At 45.6% G+C, this 26,459-nt stretch overlaps 1 protein-coding gene across 1 annotated transcript in view; it reads left to right on the forward strand.

Moving 5' to 3' along the window:
• Positions 1–26,459, forward strand: part of CDH13 (cadherin 13) — a 902,416-nt gene that overhangs the window by 477,251 nt on the left and 398,706 nt on the right. The window contains exon 5 of the mRNA XM_073605913.1: positions 16,244–16,396. Coding sequence (XP_073462014.1) covers positions 16,244–16,396 — 153 coding nt within the window. The remainder of the gene's footprint in view (positions 1–16,243; positions 16,397–26,459) is intronic.

Here is a 26,459-nt window from a genome sequence, read left to right on the forward strand (position 1 = left end):
GGCATCTCCTGCTCCTCCGTACTGCGCAGGCGCTGCGCCTGCGCAGTACGAGGCGGACACTATCTGATACGAGGACACTATATGGCAGAACACCGGCACCATCAAACAGGAGGTCAATCAACAACTGCTCAAGCAACACCAAGCAACCTCTGGAGGACCCCCCCCGGTTGGAAATTGGCTGAAGTAGACATAGAAAGGTGTCCCCTGATCAGCGATAAAATAAAGAGCCGATGAAAACTGTATCTAGGAAAAGGCTGGCGAGTGTCAGAACCCGACGGAAATATTTATTCTCCCGGCTCCTCGGAGGCTAGACAGCAGCGGGCCGTTTAAGGCCGGCAGTATTTACCTTAATTGCTCATGAAACAGCGCCAGGTGGGCGAAGCCTTTTCCAAATGAAGAAAAGATACATTATTTAACCAATTATCCAATTACCTAAGTTTTCCTTTAATCACCAATGGCTTTTTTTTCTCTAGATAAATAGAATTAAACAGCACGCCGGTTTTCCATTCCCATTCTAAGGACGCCCACCATTTTTCCGATAACCTTACATGAAGTGTTTTGTTCCTGTCAAAGAGCATTCTGTAGTTTATGCTTTTTGGTTCTGAATGTGTTTTTCTTCTTGCTACATTTGGAATCTTGATGCGGTGGTAGAACCATTTTGTCATTTTGCATTGCGCAGCTTTATCGATCTGCAGCCCCCCCCCCCCTCCCCCCCGAACGGCAGCCTTCAGCTTTGTTCCTTTGGCGTATTGACTGATTAAATCCATGGTTTAATGATCGCCGGCATTGGGAGAAGATTCCCTTTCATGGCCAGCCAGAGCTTAGAGCCTCATTGCTCTTGAGAGATGAATACTACCTTTTAAGCTTGAAATATTTATGAAGCGAACAGATAAAAGCAGCAGGGAAGAAAATATAACTCGGTGTTTAAAAGTAATGACAATTTTCTAGCCATTAAACATGAGATAAATAGCGGGCTGGAAATTTGAAGGCGCACCTTAAGTAGGGTTGAAAGAAAGATGGCAGTTTTTCATTACAATGTGCAGATCCTTCACTGACTGGCAAAGTGAGCTTCTTCTTTCATGCGAGGTCTGCTGGGTATTTTTTAAGACTATGAAAACACCTGGGTTTTTTATTCGAGAAAGGCTAAAGTCAGACTCTGGGCAAACGGCTGAAGACATACAGTATATTGTCAAAAGTATTGGGACGCCTGCCTTTACACGCACATGAACTTTAATGGCATCCCAGTCTTAGTCCGTAGGGTTCAATATTGAGTTGACCCTCCCTTTGCAATCATAACAGCTTCAACTCTTCTGGGAAGGCTGTCCACAAGGTTTAGGAGTGTGTCAATGGGAATGTTTGACTATTCTTCCAGAAGTTAGGCACTGATGTTGGATGAGAAGTCAGTCTCCGCACTAATTCATCCCAAAGGTGTTCTATCGGGTTGAGGTCAGGACTTGTTCTGCAGTACCTCCCCACTAACGTGTTTCACCCAAAAGGGCTTACTTATAGAGATAGGGCCATTTCAATAAGTAAGCCTTCATGGTGAAATGTGTTGGAGGGAAGGCTCCATGGACAGGGACTGTTGAAGTGATTATTGGCTTCAGTAATTCGGATCCTTGTGAGATGTTTTTTGTGCACAGAGAGCTCCATTGTGCCCTCTCTATATCGGAGCTCGGACAGCTCTATGTATCATCTGCACCCAGCGCAGAGGGCAGAGATGGAATGGAAGGATTTGGCTTGAGAGCGGAGGAGACTTCCAACACATCTTCACTGACACAAAAGTTGAGCTTTGTTTGATTGGCAATCTATGAGTAAGCCCTTCTGGGTGAAACGCATTAGAGTGAGGTCCCCTGGGTGGGGACTGATGTAATAATTGTAGGCTTCAGTAAACTGGAACCTTGTGTGACATTTTTGGTGTGCGGAGAGCTCCTTCATTTCCTCTATGTATTGGAGTGTGGAAGGCTCCGTGTATCATCTACACTCAGCGTAGAGGGCAGAGCGGGATAGATTTGGCTTGAGAGTGGAGGAGACCTTTAACGCATGTTCAGTGGTCATAAAAGTTGAATGTTTTTTGATCTCCCTGGATTGAGCGGATCAGGAACTATGACCCGACAAGGGGGAAATCAGTTGTCAATGTTGAATTTTTGGGCTGGTGGTGTTAGTTCCCCTTCTAGAGAGTACATAGGGAGCTTTTAGCTGCCTGAGACCAGATCACCTGCCACTCCTCCAGAGGGATTTTGGACAATATTCTAAATGAGTTCTAACTAAAGATCTCTATAGAGGATCATGACCTCCTTCCTCCTGCTTGGTTGTCCTCTAGGGATAATAACCAAGGATCTGTTTAGGAAAATCAGAACCTCTTTCCTCTTGGGCAATCCCTTAATATTAACTCAAGATCTATAAAGAGGAATCAAGACTTTCTTCTTTGTGCTGGTGATTCCTCCAGTCATGAATAAATATCTATATAGAGTAATCAGGGCCTCCTTCCTCCTGCTGTTGACCCCTTTAGTGATATAAAGATCTATATAGAGGAATCAGGACCTCCTTCCATCTGCTGGTGATCCCTCCAGTGATATAAGGCTCTATTTAGAGGAATCAGGACCTCCTTCCTCATGCTGGTGACCCCTCTAGTGATATAAAGATCTATCTAGAGTAATTAGGACCTCCTTCCTCATGCTGGTGACCCCTCTAGTGATATAAAAATCTATACAGTGAAATTAGGACCTCCTTCCTCGTTCTGGTGACCCCTCTAGTGATATAAAGATCTATATAGAAGAATCAGGACCTCCTTCCTCCTGCTGGTGACCCCTCTAGTGATATAAAGATCTATATAGAGGAATCAGGATCTCCTTCCTCCTACTGGTGACCACTCTAGTGATATAAAGATCTATATAGAAGAATCGGGATCTCCTTCCTCCTACTGGTGACCACTCTAGTGATATAAAGATCTATATAGAAGAATCAGGATCTCCTTCCTCCTACTGGTGACCACTCTAGTGATATAAAGATCTATATAGAAGAATCGGGATCTCCTTCCTCCTACTGGTGACCACTCTAGTGATATAAAGATGTATATAGAAGAATCAGGACCGCCTTCCTCCTGCTGGTGACCCCTCTAGTGATATAATGATCTACTGTTTTTGGTGTACTCTATTTTTGTTATTTTATATTTGTGGACTGTTATATGGTGCACTTTATACTTGACAGGTTATTTTTGGCATTTTATATTTCTTTTATTTATTGCCCATGAGCTGTTGCAATTTTATGATACTTTATTTATTGGTGGTGTAATTTTTACGGAATACAAATTAAATAAAAAATCAGTGCGTTTTTGAACTTGAAAATGGAGCAATAGGTCTTGTTCACACGGGGTGTATGCTTCTGCGCCCTGTATGAGGGTTGTGTGTACCGGCACAGGGATGCACAGGTGCTCCATGTATCCCCATACAGGCAGTCCCATGGATGCCAATTGGGATGCAGCAGCTGCACAGACACAGATGTGATATCCATGCAGGTGAGGGTGCACGGCCCCCGAATGCAACCCGGTGCATCCCCATGTGGGTGAAGACGGCCCTGGCATGGACGTACACTGTAGTAAGCCCCGTGTAAACGAGACCCTAATTGGTTGTGGACGGCTCGCCAGCAATTTACAAAGATGCCCCCAAGTCTCTTCCTTGTAAATATTTGGCTTAGCTACACGAGGGAACAACTTCCACATTTGTCTGCTATAACCGCAGAGAACATATGTACGAGCCACAGGAACGAAGGAATTGGCAGCCATCGCTGTCCTTCTCCGGGGTGATCGGAATGTATAATTCCGCCCGGTGCCTGTAAATACAAACAGCTGGGGAGGCAAAGCCATGAATCATGGAAGAAAGTACGGGACGGCATGGCGCACAAGTTTTATACACATTCCATAAAATGGAATGGGCGATGGAGTAAATAGCGATGCATGTTGGCAATGCTGGAGCCAAACCCGCTTCTATAAATAGACGTTTGTTGTCTCCAAGCTCCCGCTATAGTTATGTTGTTCCTACCAGACAAAATGTAATGCTTTATCTGTTACTGTCTGGTTCTAGGCACCAGTTGGGAGACGTATTACAATTACATTTTAACTGCTTCATGGCCAGAGGCCAATGAAGCGTATCTGAACCCAAGAACAAAAAAATGTAATATATTGCAGCTTACTAGTCCTTAGATGTGGTGGCTGCATTCGTATTCTTCTTTCAGTTATTTTCTTGTTAGTTACACCTGGTGATTTTACTAATGACACACTTCCTGTCCTGACGTGACAACGCCCATTCACTGTACCCTATGCATTGGAGGGATATCTTATCTTACCTTGACTGATCATTCAGATGCACCTGGCCAGTAACCCTCCTAATCCACAAATCCACTTCCTAATACAGATTCACATTGGAAAGTTCTATTTTTATTCCATTGAAGGCTCTTGTTTAACTGAAGCCCTGATGAAGGGGGAGTTCTTTCTGGTTCCTGAAATGTGTTGGCTGTTTTTCAGTATAAACTAATACATTTTATCATTTATCCTGGGCCTTCTTCTATTGGTGCATGTTGTCTTCTTTTTCTATAACCTACTGAGTACCCACAGGAAATTAGCCTCTGCTCTCCTCTCCTCCTCTCTTCTCTCCTATCCCCTCCACCCTCTCCTTTTCTCTTCTCTCCCCTCTCCTCCCTTCTCTCCTCTCCCATCCCCTCCCCTCCTCTCCCCTCCCTCTCCTATCCTTTTCCCTCCCCTTCCCTCTACTCTACTCTACTCTACTCTACTCTACTCTGCTCTACTCTGCTCTACTCTACTCTCTCCTCTCCTTTCTTCATCCCCTCCTCTCCCACCCCCTCCCCTCCTCCCCCCCTTTACCTTCTCCCCCTTTACCCTCCTCTCCCCTTTCCTCTCCTCTTCTCTCCCCATCTCATCTCCTCCCCTCCCCTCCTCTCCCCTCTCCACTCCTCTTCTCTCCCCTCCCCTCTCTTCCCTTCTCTCCTCCCCTCTCCTCTCCCACCCCCTCCCATCCTCTCCCCTCCCCTCTCCTATCCTTTTCCCTTCACTCTACTCTACTCTACTCTACTCTACCCTAGTCTACTCTACTCTACTCTACTCTCTCCTCTCCTCTCCTTTCCTCATCCCCTCCCACACCTCCTCTCCCCTCTCCCCCTTTCCCCTCCTCTCCCCTTTCCTCTTCTCTCCCCATCTCATCTCATCTCCTCCCCTCCCCTCTCCTCTCCTCTTCTCTCCCCTCCCCTCTCTCCTCCCCTCTCCTCTACTCTCTCCTCTACTCTCCTCTACCCTCTCTTCTCTTCTCCACATCCCCTTCTCTCTCCTTTCCTCTCCTCCCTTCCCTTCCACTCTGCTCCCTTCCCTTCCCCTCTCCTCCCTTCCCCTGCCCTCTCCTCACCTCTCTCCTCTCCTCTTCTCTGCTCTTCTCCTCTCCTCTCTCCACCCCTCTTCAGTAACTAAACATTGAGTGTATCTGACAACCTCAGTATTGCATCCCAATGAGGAAAACAAAAATTTAAAAAATAAGAAGTATGGGACTTTTAAGAGGCCAAAAAGTATGGTGACCTTTTTTATCACCTTAAAAGTCTTATTTTTGTATTTATGTTTTCCTGTCTCCTCTTACAAAACAATTTCTAAGGTACATTTAACAGACCAAAAAGGGATCCAATAAAATGAGTTCATTGAGTCATGTAGGAGTCAATGCACCAAAGTCCCAACGCCTCCTGGATGTTTTTTTTCCCTTTGCTGGTATGAATGGAGCATCAGTGTTGTCACCCCAGACCAAGTCTACAAACTTCACCTTCTCTTCCCCTTCCCTTCCCAATGCTTCCTACAGAGGACAAAGGTCATTCTCTGCAGCTGCTGGCAGGGGACAGGCTTTTCTACTCAGGTTACGACTGCTTAAAAAAAAAAAAAAAAGGAACTGTAAGATACTTTATGATCTCATAATCCTGGAATATTTTAAACTGAATTTTAATGTGTGCCTAATTTGGTTTGGGAAGGCGCTGTATCCTAATGCTTCACCGTGATGACAACCCTGTCAGCGGTCGTAATTCCTACTAGTTTTTTTTTTTTTACAGTGTATTCTTTCTAAGTGTCAGGCTTACAGTGCCTTGCAAAAGTATTCACCCCCCTTTGGTATTTTTCATGTTTTGTTGCCTCACAACCTGGAATTAACATGCACTGTTTGAGGATTTGCATCATTTAATTTACAGAACATGCCCACAACTTTGAAAATTTTTTGTTTTTTATTGTGAAGCAAACAACAAATAGGACAAAATAACAGAAAAAGTCAATGTGCATAACTATTCACCCCCCTAAAGTCAATAATTTGTATAGGCACCTTTTGCGGCTATCACAGCTCCAAGTCGCTTTGGATAAGTCTCTATGATCTTGCCACATCTTATCACTGGGATTTTTGCCCATTCCTCCTTGCAAAACTGCTCCAGCTCCTTCAAGGTGGATGGTTTGCGCTTGTGAACAGCAATCTTTAAATCTGACCCCAGATTTCCTACTGGATTAAGGTCTGGGCTTTGACTAGGCCATTCCAGCAGATTTATATGTTTCCCCTTAAACCACTCAAGTGTTGCTTTAGCAGTGTGTTTGGGGTCATTGTCCTGCTGGAAGGTGAACCTCCGTCCTAACCTCAAATCACACACAGAGTGCTACAGGTTTTGCTCAAGAATATCCCTGTCCATCTTTCCCTCAACTCTGACCAGTTTCCCAGTCATGACTGCTGAAAAACATCCCCACAGCATGATGCTGCCACCACCATGTTTCACAGTGGGGATGGTGTTCTTTGGGTGATGTGATGTGTTGGGTTTGCGCCAGACATAGCGTTTTATTTGATGGCCAAAAAGTTCAATTCTAGTCTCATCAGACCAGAGCACCTTCCTCCATACATTTTGGGAGTCTCCCACATGCCTTTTCGCAAACTCAAAACGTGCCATTTTGTTTTTTGCTGAAAGTAATGTCTTTCTTCTGGCCACTCTGCCATAAAGCCCAACTCTATGGAGCGTTTGGCTTATTGATGTCCTATGTACAGATATTCCAGTCTCTGCTGTGGAACTCTGCAGCTCCTCCAGGGTTACCTTAGGTCTCTGTGCTCCTCTCTGATTAATGCCCTCCTTGCCCGGTCTGTGAGTTTTGGTGTGCGGCCGTCTCTTGGCAGTTTCGCTGTTGTGCCATGTTCTTTCCATTTGGTTATGATAAATTTGATGGGGCTCCTAGGGATCATCAGAGATTTGGATTTTTTTTATAAACTAACCCTGACTTGTACTTCTCAACAACATTGTCCCTTACTTGTTTGGAGAGTTCCTTGGTCTTCATGGCAGTGTTTGGTTAGTGGTGCCTCTTGCTTAGGTGTTGCCGCCTCTGGGGCCTTTCAAACAGGTGTGTCTATGTAATGACAGATCATGTGACACTTAGATTGCACACAGGTGGACATCGTTTCACTAATTATGTGACTTCTGAAGGTAATTGGTTGCACCAGAGCTTTTTATGGGCTTCATAACAAAGGGGGTGAATACATACGCACATGACAATTATTATCAGTTTTTTTATTTCTGAAAAATAGTTTTCTGTATATATTTTTCTAATTTTACTTCCCCAACTTAGACTATTGTGTTCTGATCCATCACATATAATTCAGATTAAAAAAACATTGAACTAAAGGCTGTAATGTAACAAAATAGGTTAAAAGCCAAGGGGAGTGAATACTTTTGCAAGTACAATAACAACACTGCTTTCTTTTATGTTGTTAGGCGTGCTATACATGTATGTTTTTGTTTTTTTTGTAATGAGGACAGCAAAAGGCCAAGGACATTTACTATAGTTGCTCATAACTCTTTGTTGTATTGTCTTATCCATATGTATTGTCCTGAGTTCACTGTTCCTGTTGTAGCTCAAAGCTGAAGAACATTCTACTACTTATTTATATTGTATGGCTCCAGGTCAGCATTATCTAGTAAAAGTATTTATGTACATTTACTATGCTGTAGATGGCCAAAAGTTTAACACCTGACCTAGATGAGATTTTGGAAGGTGTCTGTAGGAATTTGTGCTCAGTAAAGGGAAAGAACATCTGTGAGGTCCAGTGATTTTGGATGAGAAGACCTAACACCTGACCATCAGACCTAGACGAGATTTTTGGACATCCCATTCCAAAACCATGACCATTGATATGGAGATGCCCTCTCATCTGCCCCCTTATCATCACCCTTTCAGGCTATAAGAGTCTCCACTGGAAACCCAAGATTTTGGAGTGTGTGTGGGGATTTGTGCTTAGTAAGGTAAGAGAACATTGTGAGGTCCAGCGAAGTTGGATGAGAAGACCTAAAACTTGACCATCAGACCTAGACGAGATTTTTGGACATCCCATTCCAAACCCAAGGCCATTGATGTTGAGTCGCCCTCTCATCTGCCCTTCTCATCTCCCTTTCAGGCTATACAGTAAGAGCCTCCACTCTTGGGGAAAGTTAAGATTTTGGAGTGTGTCTAAAGGAATTTGTGCTCAGTAAGTGGAAAGAGCATTTGTAAGGTCCAGTTATGTTGGATGAGAAGACCTGGCTTGCAACCATCAATCCAAGTTATTTCAAAGGTACTCAGTAGCACAATTGTACTGTGTGAAACGCGTCTACAAGACTGTATACTGGTGTCCTCTTATGTCACTTTGGTGATTCAATAAACGGAAAATTGGACTTTCTTCGACGTGCAGCCATTTCTACTCTATTTTGCTCAGTAGGGTTGAGGTCAAGGTTCTGTGTAGGACACTCTAGTTCTTCCACACCAAACACATCTGACTATGTCTTTATGAAGCTGGCTTTGTGCACAGGGGTACAGTAATGTTGCAACATGGCTGTGGGTTGGTTCAGTATTAATAACTCACTCACAGGCCAAGTGCAAGGTCCAATCAGGAACACTCTTGAATGCCAACGGCGTGTAGCGGAGTAGGTATCAGCCGAACTGTCTAGAGGGGCGGAAGGCAGCCTGGCCATCTCGTACCCAAACAGGAAAATGTCCAAGGAGATTGCAAGCCCTAAGCTTTCCCTCCTCATCTGGAATCTTTACCTGCCGCATTTACTGTCCCTGACAAAAGGGGGTACCTGTCCCTATGCTACCCACATGCAAATGCATGCCGAACCCAGGGGCCAGGGTCTTAAATAAACTCTTCCACATCTAAGATGGCCACCAGAGTCACATGGGCAGCCAGCATCCAACCGGCTGGCTGCTGCAGTGACCCAGGAAACCATAGAGGAACCATGTTCCTTTTGACTTTCTCTCCCTCTGCATTGCCGCTGCGGATGAGCGCCATCTGCAGTCAAGTAAGCACACTGACGCGCATTCTAGGCCTTCCCCAGACTGTTAACACAGGGTTGGAAGGTCACAGTTGTCTAAAATGTCTTTGTATATTGCATTTTTTTTTTTGAGAGAAAGGAGAGTAATTGCAACACTTGCCAGGTTTTCATGGGTGTATGTGCCTCTATTAGAGAGCTCCACCCTCTCTGTTTGCCCTGTTTACTGAGAGTGAAATGAAATCCCAAATTCTGGGTTGTTTCCAGATCTGGAATAGAGGGGAAATCTTCCAATGGGGACACTAGTTCTGTTGACAACCGGGCATTCTTTCACTTTGGAGGAATGCCCTCTTCCTGTTTTGACTCTGGGACAGGAAGTGAAGGGAAATCTCCTCAACCAGACACAGATGGCAAAAAAAAAAACTCATGGTGATTATAGCCCTCTCTTACTCTACCCAAAATGAAATAAAAAAAAAAACATGTTGTCTTTAGTTCTACGTAACTGAAAAGCCCCGTACTCAATCATTTGGAGGGGTGACCACATATGTTCAGCCATATAGTATATATAAAAAGTTATCTGATTGTAATGTATAATAACTGACAAGCAGCTATTTACACTTCTAGAATAAACTGCATATAAAGCACAGATGTTGTCTGGGGACAGGCAAAATGTAGCGTCATGTTCATAAACTGCTCATCCGGCTAATTCGGTCGTTAGTGAAGATTAGCTTCTGAAAATCGATGTTTCCCGAAAGTTATACTCCAATCCAATATAAAAAGCCCTCCGTGTATACCGCCTAAATACTGAGCGCCTCTACCTCTCATATGAGCCTTGACTTTGTGCAGTGGGCTATCTTAAAGTCGAAACAGCTAAAAAGGCAGATGAAATACAGACGTGGGAGCTGCTTTACCAGCCAGAGAGTTTGTATACCTGTCCTTCCAGTTCTGAGACTTACACAACCCTGCTGCACAGCACAGCCAGGTGGATGACACCACATATAGGGAAGGAATACAGTGGTGTCTTCTCAGGGGCGGATCCAGAGTCTATTCTCGGGAGGGGCACTGGCAGAAAAAAAGGTGTTGCTTACAGGGCCAGATTAAGAGCAACATGGGCCTGGTGCTAAGGATTTTGGTGGGCCTTTTTATGGAAATAAATAAAATGAAAATACAAACAATTTTTTGTTAAATTTAAATTAAAGAGAGAGAGGGGTGTGAGACAGTGGTTGAGAGAGGAGGGGGGGGGTGTGATAGCGAGATGGGGGGGGGGGGGTTGAAAGAGAGGGGATGAGAGGGAGGGGGAAAGAGAGAGAAAGGGGGTGAATAAGAGAGAGAGAGAGGGGACGAGAGAGAGGGGACGAGAGAGAGGGGACGAGAGAGAGGGGAATAGAAAGAGGGTGAAAGAGAGAGGGTGGTAAGGGGTGAAGGGGGTGAGAGAGAGAACAGGGCGAAAGAGAGGGGATGAGAGAAAGAGGGGGTGAGGGGGGTGAAAGAGAGAGGGGGGTGAGATTGAGTGGGTGAGTCTGTGGGAGGCACAGCATAGTACATAACACGGGGGGGGGGGGGGGGGGGGATAGCACAGTACATTACATGGTGGATACAGCGCATTACATGGTGGGCACTGAATGGCACAGCACATTACATGGTGGGCACAAAACATTACATGGTGGGCACTGCATGGCATAGCACATTTCATTGTGGACAATGCAACTGCACATTACATGTTAGGAACTGCACATGACATGGTGGGCACTGCTGAACAGCACAGCACATTACATAGTGGGCACAACACACTACATGCTGGGCACAACACATGGCAGGGTGGGCACAGCACATGACATGGTGGGAACTGCACATGACATGGTGGGCACTGCATGGCACAGCGCATTACATGGTGGGCACTGCACATTACATGATGGGATCACTGCATGGCACAGCACATGACATGGTGGGAACTGCACATGACATGGTGGGCACTGCATGGCACAGCGCATTACATGGTGGGCACTGCACATTACATGATGGGATCACTGCATGGCACAGCACATGACATGGTGGACACTGCAAATTACATAGTGGGCATTGCAAGGCACAGCACATGACATGGTGGGCACTGCACATTACATGGCGGACACTGAATGGCACAGCCCATGACATGGTGGGCATTGCACATGACATGGTGGGCACTGGATGGCACATCACATGACATGGTGTGCACTGCACATTACATGGCGGGCACAGTGCATGACATGGCGGGCACTGCATGGCACATGACATGGTGGGCACTGCACATTACATGGTGGGCACTGAATGGCACATCACATGACATGGTGGGCACTGCACATTACATGGTGGACACTGCAAGGCACAGCACATGACATGGTGGGCACTGCATGGCACAGCACATGACATGGTGGGCACTGCATGGCACAGCACATGACATGGTGGGCACTGCATGGCACAGCACATGACATGGTGGGCACTGCATGGCACAGCACATGACATGGTGGGCACTGCACATTACATGGTAGACACTGCAAGGCACAGCACATGACATGGTGGGCACTTCACATTACATGGTGGGCACTGCAAGGCACAGCACATGACATGGGGGCACTGCACATCACATGAAGGGCAATGCAATGCACAGCACATGACATGGGGGCACTGCAATACACATGACATTACATGGTGGGCACAGCACATTACATGGGGGCACTGCAAGGCACAGCACAACATAGGGGGCACTGCAATGCACATGACATTACATGGTGGGCACAGCACATTACATGGGGGCACTGCAATACACATGACATTACATGGTGGGCACAGCACATTACATGGGGGCACTGCAATACACATGACATTACATGGTGGGCACAGCACATTACATGGGGGCACTGCAATACACATGACATTACATGGTGGGCACAGCACATTACATGGGGGCACTGCAATACACATGACATTACATGGTGGGCACAGCACATTACATGGGGGCACTGCAATACACATGACATTACATGGTGGGCACAGCACATTACATGGGGGCACTGCAATACACATGACATTACATGGTGGGCACAAGAGAGCACATTACATGGGGGGAAGCTGGCAGTCTGTCCCCTAGCACAATAATTACACAATACCTCCCTAACAAATGTACTGACCTTATCATAACAGTATGGGAGATGTCCTTCCTCCCGGGCTCCTGCTGGTTAGGAGAACATCAGCGCCCCTCCCCCAGACAGCTCCCAGACACAGAGGATCTGTGTCAGTGTAACAGATGCTGTGATAGGAGTCAGGCATTGGTAGGCATGCATAGTGCATACAATCCTCCCACCTGCTACAGCCAAGGAAGTTCCCCTCCCTCCCTCACTCACTCACGCCACGCTGGAGCTGTCCCTGGAGAAGATAGAGGGAGGAGGTGGGTGGAGCCAACATTCACACACTAGGCGTGGAGGAGGAAGAAGTTAAATCCTCCGCTCCACTCTGAAAGCTGGGACCTCCCTCTCCTCCTCCTTAGCTCTGACATGACATCACTGGTTGCTACACGCCAGGCGGGCAGGCGTTAGCAACCAGTGAGAGTCCAGGCCAGAATCATGGCCGTTCAACAACACCGGCGCTGCTGCTGATTCTAAACATTGAGAGAGACACTCAGCAGTCAGTAATATTTCTCGGGGGGAGCAATTGCCCCGTTGCCCCCCCCCTGGATCCGCCCCTGTGTCTTCTGTCCATCCCCGCTTTGTAAATGAGAAGTGGAAGAGCAGCAGCAGGTGAGGTCATCACTCTGCTCTCTCTCCTCCAATCATCATCTTCCTTGTCAACACATTTGCATGCAGCGCACTTTATTAAAGTATATCAGTACTCAAAACTTTTTTTTTACGTTTTGGGTAGATTGGGGAAGGATTAGAACATCTATTAGGTTTTACTACAGTTGGAGGCTCCATAGCAGATATTCCCTCACTTCCTTTTGTCTTACACGCACACACCACATGCCCTCAACATGGGCAGTGCTTTGGGGTCTTTGGGGTGGGGGTCCTCTGCCCCACAACTTTGGCCAGTGGTTGTGGGGGTTTGCAGGCGGGGGTGCTAATTGGAATCTGGAAGGCCCCTTTAACAAGGAGGCTCCCAGATCCTAGCCTCCCCCCCCCCAATGTGAATGAGTATGGGGTACATAGTACCCCTACCCATTCACCAACCCGAACCCGAAAAAAAAAAAAAAAACTCCTTTCTTGTCAAAGTCTCCCGCCGTCTCCCTGCTTCACCATCTGACATCTCTTAAATAACTAAGAGGCAGAGTCACCCGACTATGTAATCGGTGGTGACCCCCTCCCCCCCCCCCCCCCCTTTGCGACACCCCCATCTATTCTTCATATAGAATTAGAATCGGTCAATCATTTTTTCAAAAATTTGGAATTCGTTTGAAAATGAATATGCAAAAACAAATTTTCAACTAAATTCGTTGCCATTTTATTCGGAGATTCAGATACATTCCGAATCACCGAATAACCAAAAATTTGTCCAAATTTATATTCGGACCGAAACGAATTGCATGTGTCTACTGTCTGGTAAAAGGTGTCCACTGGACTGAAAGTGGAGAGATATCTCTGTAACTGAGCCCTGGATAGAAATAAAACCAGACAGGGGTTATAATCCTTCCCAATTCTATCCAAACCAAAAGATTGGGTGCAGATACATTTTAACCTTTAAGTCCTACCCCTCCCTTCTCAAGGCTCAACCAGCACCTTATCCGGTCCATAATATGTTCTCTTCAACACATTGTAGGCCTTGATGAAGGGGAGCCTTCAGAACCCCTGGAAACGCGTTGGCTTTTTAATGTATGTGACTTTAAATAAATCTGGGCTTCATATCCAAGAATCTGATTCTTCTTTTCTGGAGATTATCTACATATGAGATCAGGTGAATGAGGTGGAGGAAGCATGTAAGAGGGGACTGGCGATTGGCTAGTAATGGTGCCAAGAGCACAAGTCCCTGCCCCGCTTCTTCTGTTAGAACAGTGACCTTCCTGCTTGAGGGTATCCCCCTCTGCCATCCTGTGCCCCACTCCATGTAAGAGGCCTCCACACAACATTCCCAGCTGTTAACTTTTATAGCCCCAAAGGAAGGAATGTCCATACAAAGGTAGGGTTGCTGCACTTTACTGATGGTTGGAAGATGGCACAAACAGTCACATTACATCAACATGCTGTGCGGTACTGTTCTCTTAACAGTACATTAGTGGACGGTCCGTAGTACAGACCTGAGTGACTGGATCTTGGTGACTGTTGCTGCTGCCATCTCTTGTGCATCAGTACTAGTGCTTGGCTGGCCCGGGATATTTCTGATGGTGTCTTAGTGATGTCTATTTTTTTCTGGGCCGTTGCTAGAGGGACTGTCCTAAGAAGTAGTGACAAAGTGGAGAGTGCCCTCTGATTGCTGTTTAACATGAGGGGCTGAAGGCCACCACCCTACATGGGGCTGGGGAGGCAAACGTACAGGAGGCTTCCGCAAACGCTCCTTAAAAGAGAGTCTTTCTCTGAGTCTGGAGTCAATGAGGATGGCAAACGTGATCAACTTCTCCAGCTCAGTGGGTATATATCTCATCTTTGATGGCATCTGAGAGACCATGAGAAAAAGCAGCCACGAGGGCCTCATTGACTCCCTGCTGGCCAATCCGGAGAAAGCAGCTGCCGCGGTGGACACCCAGCATGGGGGCTGTGGTGGAGAACAGCAGCAGCTTGGTGTGTGAGGAAGATGACACTGAGCCAGTTACTGGGATTCGGGGGACAGCTGGGCGGGCAGAGGAGGGGAAGGTGGGCACCATGTCTCGCCTCAGAATGGAGGAGAAGTTCTTCACGGGCCAGTATCGCACTATAGACTCAATTCCTGACTGACTACAGGAGCATGCTGAGGGGCTGCTAGTGGTTGCATGGCACCGACCACTGGCTGTCCAAGCAAGCCTAGGAGCTGGAGCTCATGCTGGAGCAATAGCTGGCACTGCTGCCCCAGTGAGTCTGCTCTGACAGTCAACACATGGACGGCTGACAGCTGTGCAGCCTGACCGTGCAGGACAGCTTATACTGTGTACACCTCATCATTTGGCAACACCGCTCATCTACTTCTCATATACATTTACAGTTGTGCAGCCTGACCAGAGGGGGTTCTTATACTGACACCTGCTATAGTTCAATGGACATCACCAGTTATTTCTTACAGTACCGTGACATGACACCATGGCAGTCTATACAAGTGCTCTGTCACTGCCGCACCTGGCTGTAACTTCATACTGAACACGGGGCTCATCCCTAGGGCAGGATGCCTCTACTTGTGTTGTCACTTTCTTTTTTTGTGGCTGCCCTACTTCCTATGCCCTACCCAAGTTACTCAGCGATACATTTTTTTGTAAAAATGGCAACCGCTAGACTGTTCATTGAGCCAGAGGAGTGGCTGTTGCTAAGGGCCCCGGCTGCTGTTGCACCAACCTGGAAAAGGAACCTATGGCAAATCAGCGGCCTATGCTGGGGATGAGCGCTGCACCCTCCTCAGTCTGGCCGTTGCTGCTTTTTTTATTCCGGAGTTGCCCAAAAGCCAACATGTGTCCAACCATGCCTTATTGTATATCAGCAAAAACATTGCTATTGTTTGTCTTTAACCTTATCTTCCTTGTGTGACCTTTTAAATCCAAAAATAACCTTTTAGATAGATGGACATATCGTGAATTGTGAATGCATACTTGTCTTAGTACTTGTTCCATCTCATAAATAAAGATAGTATAAAAAAAAGAACTCTAGACTCGGTACAACTTGGTACTTTCCTCCTAGTGGTTTTTCTAAATGTCCAACGCCTTAACCCTTTCTACTTAGTCTTGTCTCCGTGCTTAGTTGGATTCAATCCATTTACCATGCCTAGAAGCTAAAAAATGTTCTTTCTCTTTCAGGTTGTGGTGAGTGACAGGATACAAGGATCCAAGTTTCGCCTGTATGGAAAGGGAGTGGATGAAGAACCAAAGGGGATATTCAAGATAAATGAAAATACCGGAGAGGTCTCAGTGTCCAGATCCCTCGATCGGGAGTTGATTCCATCTTACCAGGTATGTGGGGGCAAAGAGGTATCTGGGCTTTTCCATGCGGTTTCTTTTATTGTAGACGTCATAATTCTTCCAAGGATGTGAATGAAATGGAACTCAACTAAAGCTAACTATGTACCAAAAACATTTTATCTGTACCAAACATTCGAAAGATGGGAGCTTCTCTCGAAGAAGTCTCTACGTAAGAGCCAACACAAACGGTAGGACTGAGTCTCTTTGCAGGAGCTATCCCAGTCTGGAAAATTAGTGTTTCTCTACTTCAAGGGTACAACACAGTCACAAAAGCCATGGGATCAGGTCAGTACTCACAATGTCCTCCTTCCAGTATCCGCCGAACACTCTTCAGTGAGGGAGAGGTGAAAGCTCACAATGCCACAGGACAGCCAGAATCCCTCTAACTTCCATCAGGCACTCTTCAGTGAGCTCTCCAGACCAGCCTCCAGGCAAGGGACCTCAGGAATAGGTCCCCCAGCTATGCCACAGCTGGGACTTCAATGAATACTAACTGGAAACTGGATAGCTGCCCCAGATGGGGGGTAGCCATCCTTACCCAAACGGGTGGATTCCCTCTGACAAGGAAAAGAACCCTGCTGCTCTAGATGTCAGACTATTTACATGCTTCTCCAGTCACCTTCTGGACACACCTCCCCAGGGATGGGCTGGATAATACAATAAATATTCAGGCCAAGGTTTGCCTTGCCCAGCCCTCTTCATTTCGGAAGCCTCTGGAAGACAGGGAAGGACAATCAAGCCTGCAGCCTGTAAGATTCAGAATAGCCAAAAGCAATCAACAACCGCTTAAATGATTACAGAGGAGCCAATCAGAACAACATTTGCTGTCTGCGCTTTTCTTGTCCTGGTGACAATGTATGTACATCCCCCATTTCCTGTAAAGGTCTCATAGGGACAGGAAGTCCCGAGAAAACCTCCCTGTGAAATATGGACTCAACAGAAAATTAAATTCTCCCCCACTTTATCCAAAACTAAAAAAAAAACTAGTGTTAGAGTTTAGTGCTCATTTACATACGCTTAGAATTTAACACACATGAAATACTTCCATGATGCTTTTTTGAATCTTTAATGATGCTTGGCAAATGCCCTGTGTGTGTGTTGATTTTCTATTTGTTTTAAAGGTGTCCAGTAGAACCCGGCTCAGTAGTACATCCACATAGGAGATCCTCAGATCATTAGTACCCCTTGTTCAGCAGATTCCCAGCTTATGAATACCTTCGTTCAGTAGATCTCCCACTCGGTAGTAACCCCCAGCTCTGCTGATCCCCCACTCAGTAGTAACCCCAGCTCTGCTGATCCTCTACTCAGTAGTAACCCCAGCTCTGCTGATCCCCCACTCAGTAGTAACCCCAGCTCTGCTGATCCCCCACTCAGTAGTAACCCCAGCTCTGCTGATCCTCTACTCAGTAGTAACCCCCAGCTCTGCTGATCCTCTACTCAGTAGTAACCCCCAGCTCTGCTGATCCTCCACTCAGTAGTACCCACAGCTCTGCTGATCCTCCACTCAGTAGTGACCCCAGCTCTGCTGATCCCCCACTTAGTTGTACCCCCAGCTCTGCTGATCCCCCACTTGGTCATACCCCCAGCTCTGCTGATCCCCCACTCAGTCGTACCCCCCAGCTTTGCTGATCCCCCTCTCAGTGATAACTCCCAGCTCTGCTGATCCCCCACACAGTAGTAACTCCTAGCTGATCCTCTGGTTTGCTGATCCTCCTCTCTCTCTGTTCCCCCGCTCAATACTCACTATATTGCTCCCATGCTGCTCACGTGTGACATCTGTTAGCTTCTCCTGCTTCGGTCCCCCAGCTCTGCTGATCCTGTGCCACTCAGTCCTATCTCTCCGGTCACCTTCTGCTTTAGCATTCCCATGTTGCGCACCACGTTGCTGCACTCAAATTTGACGCAAGTGTAAACAAGCCCTTAGTGTTTGAATGGAGTTTGCCATCAACAATAGCTGATGTTGAGATACACTATATTGTCAAAAGTATTGGGCCGCCTGCCTTTACATGCACATGAACTTTAATGACCTCCCAGTCTTAGTCTGTAGGGTTCAGTATGGAGTTGGCTCCGCCCTTTGCAGCTATAACAGCTTCAACTCTTCTGGGAAGGCCGTCCACAAGGTTTAGGAGGGTGTCTATGGGAATGTTTGACTGTTCTTCCAGAAACACATTTGTGAGGTCAGGCATTGATGTTGGACGAGAAGGCCTGGCTCGCTGTCTCCACTCTAATTCATCCCAAAGGTGTTCTATCGGGTTGAGGTCAGGACTCTGTGCAGGCCAGTTAAGTTCCTCCACCCCAAACTCGCTCATCCATGTCTTTATGGACCTTGCTTTGTGCACTGGTGCGCAGTCATGTTGGAACAGGAAGGGGGCCATCCCCAAACTGTTCCCACAAAGTTGGGAGCATGAAATTGTCCAAAATATCTTGGTATGCCGACGCCTTAAGAGTTCCCTTCACTGGAACTAAGGGGCCAAGCCCAACCCCTGAGAAAAAACCCCCACACCATAATCCCCCCTCCACCAAATGGTTTGGACCAGTGCACAATACTAGGTCCATAAAGACATGGATGAGCGAGTTTGGGGTGGAGGAACTGACTGGTCCTGACCTCAACTCCAGAGAACACCTTTGGGATGAATTAGAGCGGAGACTGCGAGCCAGGCCTTCTCATTCAACATCAGTACCTGACCTCACAAATGCTCTTCTGGAAGAATGGTCAAACATTCCCATAGACACACTCCTAAACCTTGTGGACCGCCTTCCCAGAAGAGTTGAAGCTGTTATAGCTGCAAAGGGCGCAGCCAACTCAATATTGAACCCTACGGACTAAGACTGGGATGTCATTAAAGTTCATGTGTTTGTAAAGGAAGGTGTCCCAATACTTTTGACAATATAGTGTAGATGTATTAAGGGACTGAAGGGAGCCAGATCAATAGCAGCTACCAACCACACGTGGCTTTATGAGTCCCTGGCTGGGGTTGTTACTTAGTGTTTACCGCTCCATTTAATTGACAGTCCTACTTTACTTCCACCGGTTCCCGCTCTATCGCCAACCAGCCACAAACTCCCAGGTGAACCTTCCCAGCAAGCAAAGGCTTTTCAAGCCCCTCTTCCCTTGATTCTTGAGCTGGAAGCCAGATAAAACTTTGAGCGTTGGATGTGACGGAGTTCTCCTCTGCGGTCCCCTTGGCGGTATGGGTTAAGGTTAATGCCCCAAGCTGTCTGTGAAGTGCATTGTCTGTCTGAGCAGCAGGAATAATTCCTTAACACCAGAGACAGATTTGTGATGTTTAATTGTTTCCACAACGGCAATATCCAGTCTGGTGCCGGGACATAATGAGCTGCTCAACTATAAATATATACGGGGAACAAAATCCATTTAGTCTTGTGGAGCTGCATTAGATCACCAGAAATGGGTCATTTCAGACAAGACAGCGGGGTGACGCGCATTAAAAACCGACGGCGTAATGACACTGGCTCATGCAAAATCTCTGCTATGTATAGACAGCTCCCGGTACGAGGACGACTCCGTTCTCCGAGACAATGGCCTTCTGTATTTATACAATGCAGCCAAAGATTACAGGCATGCACAGAAGGATCCTAAAGGCAAAAAAAACCCCCACAAATGAATGCAGTTAATACATCATTAAATGCTTTTTTTAATAAATTTAAGCAATGTAAATACCTAAATCTGACTAGGTACAGTGGGGGAAATAATGATTGTCTCCTCTGCAGATTGTGAAAGTTTGCCCATTTACAAAGAAATGAAGGGTCTATCATTTTTATCATAGGTGTATTTTATATGATAGAGACAGAATATCAACCAAAAATCCAGAAAAAAACACACGATACAAATGTTACAAAATTGAGTTGCAGTTCAGGGAGTAAAATTTGATCCCCAAGCAAAACATGACTTAGTAGTTGGTGGAGAAACCCTTGTTGGCGATCACAGAGGTCAGACGTTTCTTGTAGTTGGTGATCAGGTTTGCACACATCTCAGGAGGGATTTTGGTCCACTCTTCTTTACAGATCTTCTCTAAATCTTCAAGGTTTCTTGGCTGTCACTTTGCAACTAAAAGTTTTAGCTCCCTCCATACATTTTTTATGGGATTAAGGTCTGGAGACTGGCTAGGCCACTCCATGACCTCAATGTGCGTCTTCTTGAGCCACTCATTTGTTGCCTTGGCGCTATGTTTTGGGTCATTGTCATGTTGGAAGATCCATCCATGACCCATCTTCAGTGTTCTGGCTGAGGGAAGAAGGTTCTCCTCCAAGATCTTACAATACATGGCCCCGTCCATTGGCCCCTCAATGCGGCAAATTGGTCTGTACCTTTAGAAGTGAAACAGCCCCAAAGCATAATGTTTCCATCTCCATGCTTGACTGTAGGGATGGTGTTCTTTGGGTCATAGTCGGTGTTTTTCTTACTCCAAACATGGCGAGTTCAGTTAATGTCAAAGAGTTACATTTTGGTCTCATCTGACCACAGCACTTCTCCCAATCCTTCTCTGAATCATTTAGATGCTCACTGGCATGACTGTGCATGTCCCTTCTTGAGGAGGGAGACTCGCTGTGTTTGGAGAAAGAAAAATGCTGACTATGACCCTAAGAACACCATCCCTACAGTCAAGCACGGAGGTGGAAACATTATGCTTTGGGGCTATTTCTCTGCTAAAGGTACAGATCAACTTAGCCGCATTGAGGGGCCAATGGACGGGGCCGTGTATTGTAAAATCTTAGATGAGAATCTTCTTCTGTCAGCCAGAACACTGAAGTTGGTCATGGATGGGTCCTTCAGCACGACAATGACCCAAAACATACCGCCAAGGCAACAAAAGAGTGGCACAGACTCACAAAAATTGGACAATAGAAGATTGGAAAAATGTTGCCTGGTCTGATGAGTCTGCATTTCAGCTGCGACATTCAGATGGTAGGATCAGAATTTAGCGTAAACAACATGAAAGCATGGATCCATCCTGCCTTCTATCAATGGCTCAAGCTGGTGGTGTAATGGTGTGGGGGATATTTTCTTGGTACATTTTGGGCCCCTTAGTACCAATTGAGCATCGTTTAAGCACCACGGCCTACCTGAGTATTGTTGCTGACCATGTCCATCCCTTTATGACTACAGTGTCCCCATCTTCTGATGGCTCCTTCCAGCAGGGTAATGCACCATGTCACAAAGCTCCAATCATCTCACCACTGGACAATAAGGTCCCTGTCCTCCAATGGCCTCCACACTCACCACATCTCATCCAATAGAGCACCTTTGATATGTGGACGGGAGATTGGCATCATGGATGTGCAGCCGACAAATCTGCAGCAACTGCCTGATGTTATCATGTCACTATGGACCAAAATCTCTGAGGAACGTTTCCAACACCTTGTTGAATCTACTGTATGCCTCGATGAATGAAGGCAGTTCTGAAGGCAAGAGGGGGTCGAACCTGGTACTAGAAAGGGGTTGGTGAGTGTATATTTGTAACACTTGCCATACCTGGTTTACAGGTTTGAGCTAGAGAACTTCCAACCAACAAACCTATAAAGAGATGCCAGCAGATTGGACTCTGGGGTTGATTTACTAAAACTGAAGAGTACACAATCTGGTGCAATTGTGCATGGCAGCCAATCAGCTTCTAACTTCAGCTTGTTCAGTGAAGCTTTGACAATAAAACCTGGAAGCCGATTAGTTGAGCTGCAGCAGACTTTGCACTCCTTCAGTTTTAGTAAATCCACCCCTCTGTGTATTTGCCACTCCATGCACACATCTGATTATAATATCCTATTAACCAGGCATACACCATCGGATGATAAATACGCACAACAGGCAGAAACGAAACGTGTACGGGTGACAAAGAGAAGAGGAAACAATCCGCTGGCCCATTCACATTAATCTTCTCTGGCAAGTTTAGCTGCTGCTACTTTTTTCGAATTTAATTTCTTAGATAATATCAGGAGATTTTTTAATGTCGGCGCCGGTCTGATGAGAATTGAGGGCTGTTTTTTTTTTTACTTTTCCCCTCCTCTTATAATGTGATGAAGAAGGTTTATTTTATTGCACCTTGCATTCACAGAGGTAATTATAATTAATAACAATAATGGCTGGTGTTCCAGCTTTGATTAATCTCCTTTTGGTGGCGGCCTCGGAATGCAGAGAATTTCTTTTTAAATTCAAGTTGCTTTTCTGATGAAGAGACGGACGGGAAACAATTGGAGGATTGTGGGAAGAATTTATTGGATCTGAAAGGTCAGAAAACATTTGATTTTTACTGCTTGAAAACCTCCAATTTATGACATTGATTGAAGGCGGCCATCGTCCTTTGGTATTTTTGGAAGCCGGCATTCTGCTTTTGTTGCCTTAACAAACGAAGTCTGCATATTAAGATAAATGATTCCCTAGACGGCCGTTTGGTTTAAAAAAAGTACCGTAAGTTTTATACTGTAATTAACCTTGTGAACTTCTTCTTATAGGATCAGTAAATCTTAAATGGAAAAAAAAAACTATAAAAAGTTAATCTGTGTGAAAGATTAACTAATTATATTCACAAAGAACTGCCCACACCTGCGGGGTTCTGTTTAGACATCATGGTAGCCTTAGTAAATTCGGATTGTTCTGGAAATTTTATAGATAGGCAATTCCTATCCTTATAATGATTAGTGGATCCAAATTAATAATCGCTACTGCAGTAGGGAACAAACGCAAAAGATACACTCAGCATCTTTCCAAAATAGCTGTTCTCTATATTAGATGCAATTGAAGTTTTTTTTTTATACACACGATTATGTAGGTATCACTTTAATAATACAATTGTACTTTTATGGTAACAAGGGACGTAACATAGGCAGCCTAAATCCTAATCAGGACTCGAAAGAATGCAAACGTGTAATGACAACATTATTAGTGTCGTGTGCACAATGAGTGCAGTGTGCAATACATAGGCCAACCATACAAATATAGAATACAGTTTTATACAGAATTTACAAATTTCCTTTACGGGATGAAGAAGTCCTTTTATACAATCTCCACCCAAGGTGTCACATGATTATTTTAGCAAAAATTAAGGGTGCATAGGGGTTGATTCACTAAAAGCAGACAATAATTGGTGTCTGTGAGGGGAATAGTGCCTTATCATAGTATGGTTAGGGATGCTGGTCTTGTGGATTTGCACATTAACCACTTCAGCCCCGGAAGAATTTACCCCCTTCAAGACCAGAGCACTTTTTGCGATTCGGCACTGCGTCGCTTTAACTGACAATTGCGCGGTCGTGCGACGTGGCTCCCAAACAAAATTGACGTCCTTTTTTTCCCACAAATAGAGATTTCTTTTGGTGGTATTTTATCGCCTCTGTGGTTTTTATTTTTTGCGCTATAAACAAAAATAGAGCGACAATTTAAAAAAAAATGCATTATTTTTTACTTTTTGCTATAATAAATATCCCCCAAAAATATCTAAAAAAACTATTTTTTTCCTCAGTTTAGGCCGATACGTATTCTTCTACATATTTTTGGTAAAAAAAAATCGCAATAAGCGATTATTGATTAATTTGCGCAAAAGTTATAGCGTTTACAAAATAGGGGATAGTTTTATGGCATTTTTATTAATATATATATATATATATATATATATATATATATATATATATATATATATATATATATATATATATATATATATATATATATATATATATTTTTTTTTTTTTTTTTTTAAATGGCGGCGATCAGCGATTTTTATTGTGACTGCGACATTATGGCAGACACATCCGACATTTTTGACACATTTTTGGGACCATTGTCATTTATACAGCAATCAATGCTATAAAAATGCACTGATTTCTGTGAAAATGACACTGAAGAGGTTAACCACTAGGGGGAGGGGTTAAGTGTGTCCTAGGGGCCTGTTTCTAACTGTGGGGGGTTGGGCTGTGTGTGTGACGTCACTGATCTCTGCTCCAATGACAGGGAGCAGAGATCGAGTGACACTGTCACTAGGCAGAACGGGGAGATGCTGTTTACATCAGCATCTCCCCGTTCTTCCAACCCGTGAGGCGACCGCGGGTATCCCTGCGGCGATCGAGTCTGCGGGACTCGCAACCCGATTTACGGAGCTTGCCGCGGGCGAGCCCGCTGGCCGCCTCTTAAAGGGCAACGTACAGGTACGTGATTTTGCCTGTACGAGCCCTTCTGCCAACCTATATCGTCGTGAGGCGGTCGGCAAGCGGTTAAGCACCTCCCAGATGACACCGGGTTCACGTTTCATCGAGGTAGTAGTCAGAGTAGGATAGATAGTGTTTTTTTTTTTTTTTTTTTTAAGGAGACCTCTGCTTTCTCACCCCCAGTGGTGCAGGCAGTAGAGTTCTCTGATCACTGTATGCTATCTGTGGTCCTGAATGCTTCAGACGCCCCTCAGAGGGGTAAGGGCATCTGGAGATTGAATTTGACTCTGCTCAAGGAAGAACATATTAGACAATCCTTTGAGGAATTCTTTCAGGCACAGGTGACCATTCTGCAAGGCTGAGTGGTGGGAGCTGACCAAAAAGAGGATCGCTGGATTCTTCAGGGGCCTAGCCAATAGAAAACACAAATAAATACATGACCTACCAATGTTTACGGAGGAAGCTGGATATTCTTGTCTCGAGAGGAGGAGATCCTGGGGCAATCACCGAAGTGAAACTCCTTCTCAGGAAGTGTCAATATTACCAGCATGCCTCTTTAGTTCTGGAGAGAGACTATGGGAAGTACCACTCGCCTGACTCTTACCAGAACTCCAAGCAAGGTGTAGCTGTTAAAACGATTGTTGGCCTTAAGGATAGTACAGGTTCCTTGACAAAGTCCAGGTCAGAGATCCTGGAGGTTGTGAGGTCCTTTTTATGCTGATCTTCTTGGGAGAAAAGAGCTTGACCGTGACAGGATGGAAAACTTTTTGGACTCTACTCCAGGTCTAAATGATGGAGATGTCCCATTGATGAATTTGACAGAGGAGATCACAGTTGAAGAGGTGATGAGGGCAATTGAAAAGCTTGCCATCAAAAAGTCATCTGGACCGGATGGCTTGACGGCTGAGTTTTACAAAGCCTTTAAGTCTATTCTGTCCCCACATTTGGTAGAGGTTTTTAACAGTTGCCTTGCTGAGTGGGTACTTTCCCCTTCCATGAGGCATTCGGCTGTGATTCTTCTTTCAAAAGGTAAAGATCCTTCTATGATTGAGAATTGGCGCCCCATCAGCCTTCTCAATGTCGATAGAAAGGTGCTGGAAAAGATATTTTTCTGGCGCCCATCGTCAGTAACAGAGTCTTTGCTTTCTCGCCATCAGCACTGTTTGGTCCAGGGTAGGAGCACCTTCACAGCGGTTTTAGCTGTCCGGGAGGCCTTGGAGCGGTGCAGGGCTGCAGGCTGGGGAAAGTATTTGCTGACATTAGATCAGACAAAGGCTTTTGATCGTGTTAACCATGAATACCTGTGGTTGCTCCTTAGTAAGTACGGTCTGCCGGGTGGTTTTGTTGATTGGTTGAAAGTCTTGTATAAGGGGGCAGAAAGTTTTCCTCTTGTTAATGGTTGTGTTGGGCAGTCCTTTGAGGTTGGCTCCGGGGAGTGCCAGGGTTGTCCCCTGAGTCCCCTGCTATATCTGTTTGCAATCGATCCCTTCATCAGGAGGCTAGAGAGCGGCATGTTGTGTGGGGTACCAGTGGGGCTCCCGGGTGAGCCACCATTAAGGGTTGTTGCCTATGCGGACGATGTGTTGGTGATTGTCACTGGAATGGATAAAGTGGAGAAGTGGAGAAGGTAGTCTCTCTGACATCACGTTACTCTGAAGCATCAGGCTCCAAGATCAATCAGGAAAAGAGTGAAGTTTTCTGGATGGGAAAGGAAGGTGAGGGGTTTGATCTCCCAGACACCTTTCCAGTGCCCCAAGAAAAAATTTAGATACATTGAATTTGGGCCCGGCGATTATGGCTTCAAAAACTGGGAAGACAGACTGTGAAATTGCCAATACTAAGGTGGTCAGCTGGAAGAGATGGAAGTTATCTCTGAGGGAAAGGGTGGATCTGATTAAGA

The sequence above is a fragment of the Aquarana catesbeiana genome, linkage group LG11 (genome assembly GCF_042186555.1).
Source record: "Aquarana catesbeiana isolate 2022-GZ linkage group LG11, ASM4218655v1, whole genome shotgun sequence".
Lineage (NCBI taxonomy): Eukaryota > Metazoa > Chordata > Amphibia > Anura > Ranidae > Aquarana > Aquarana catesbeiana.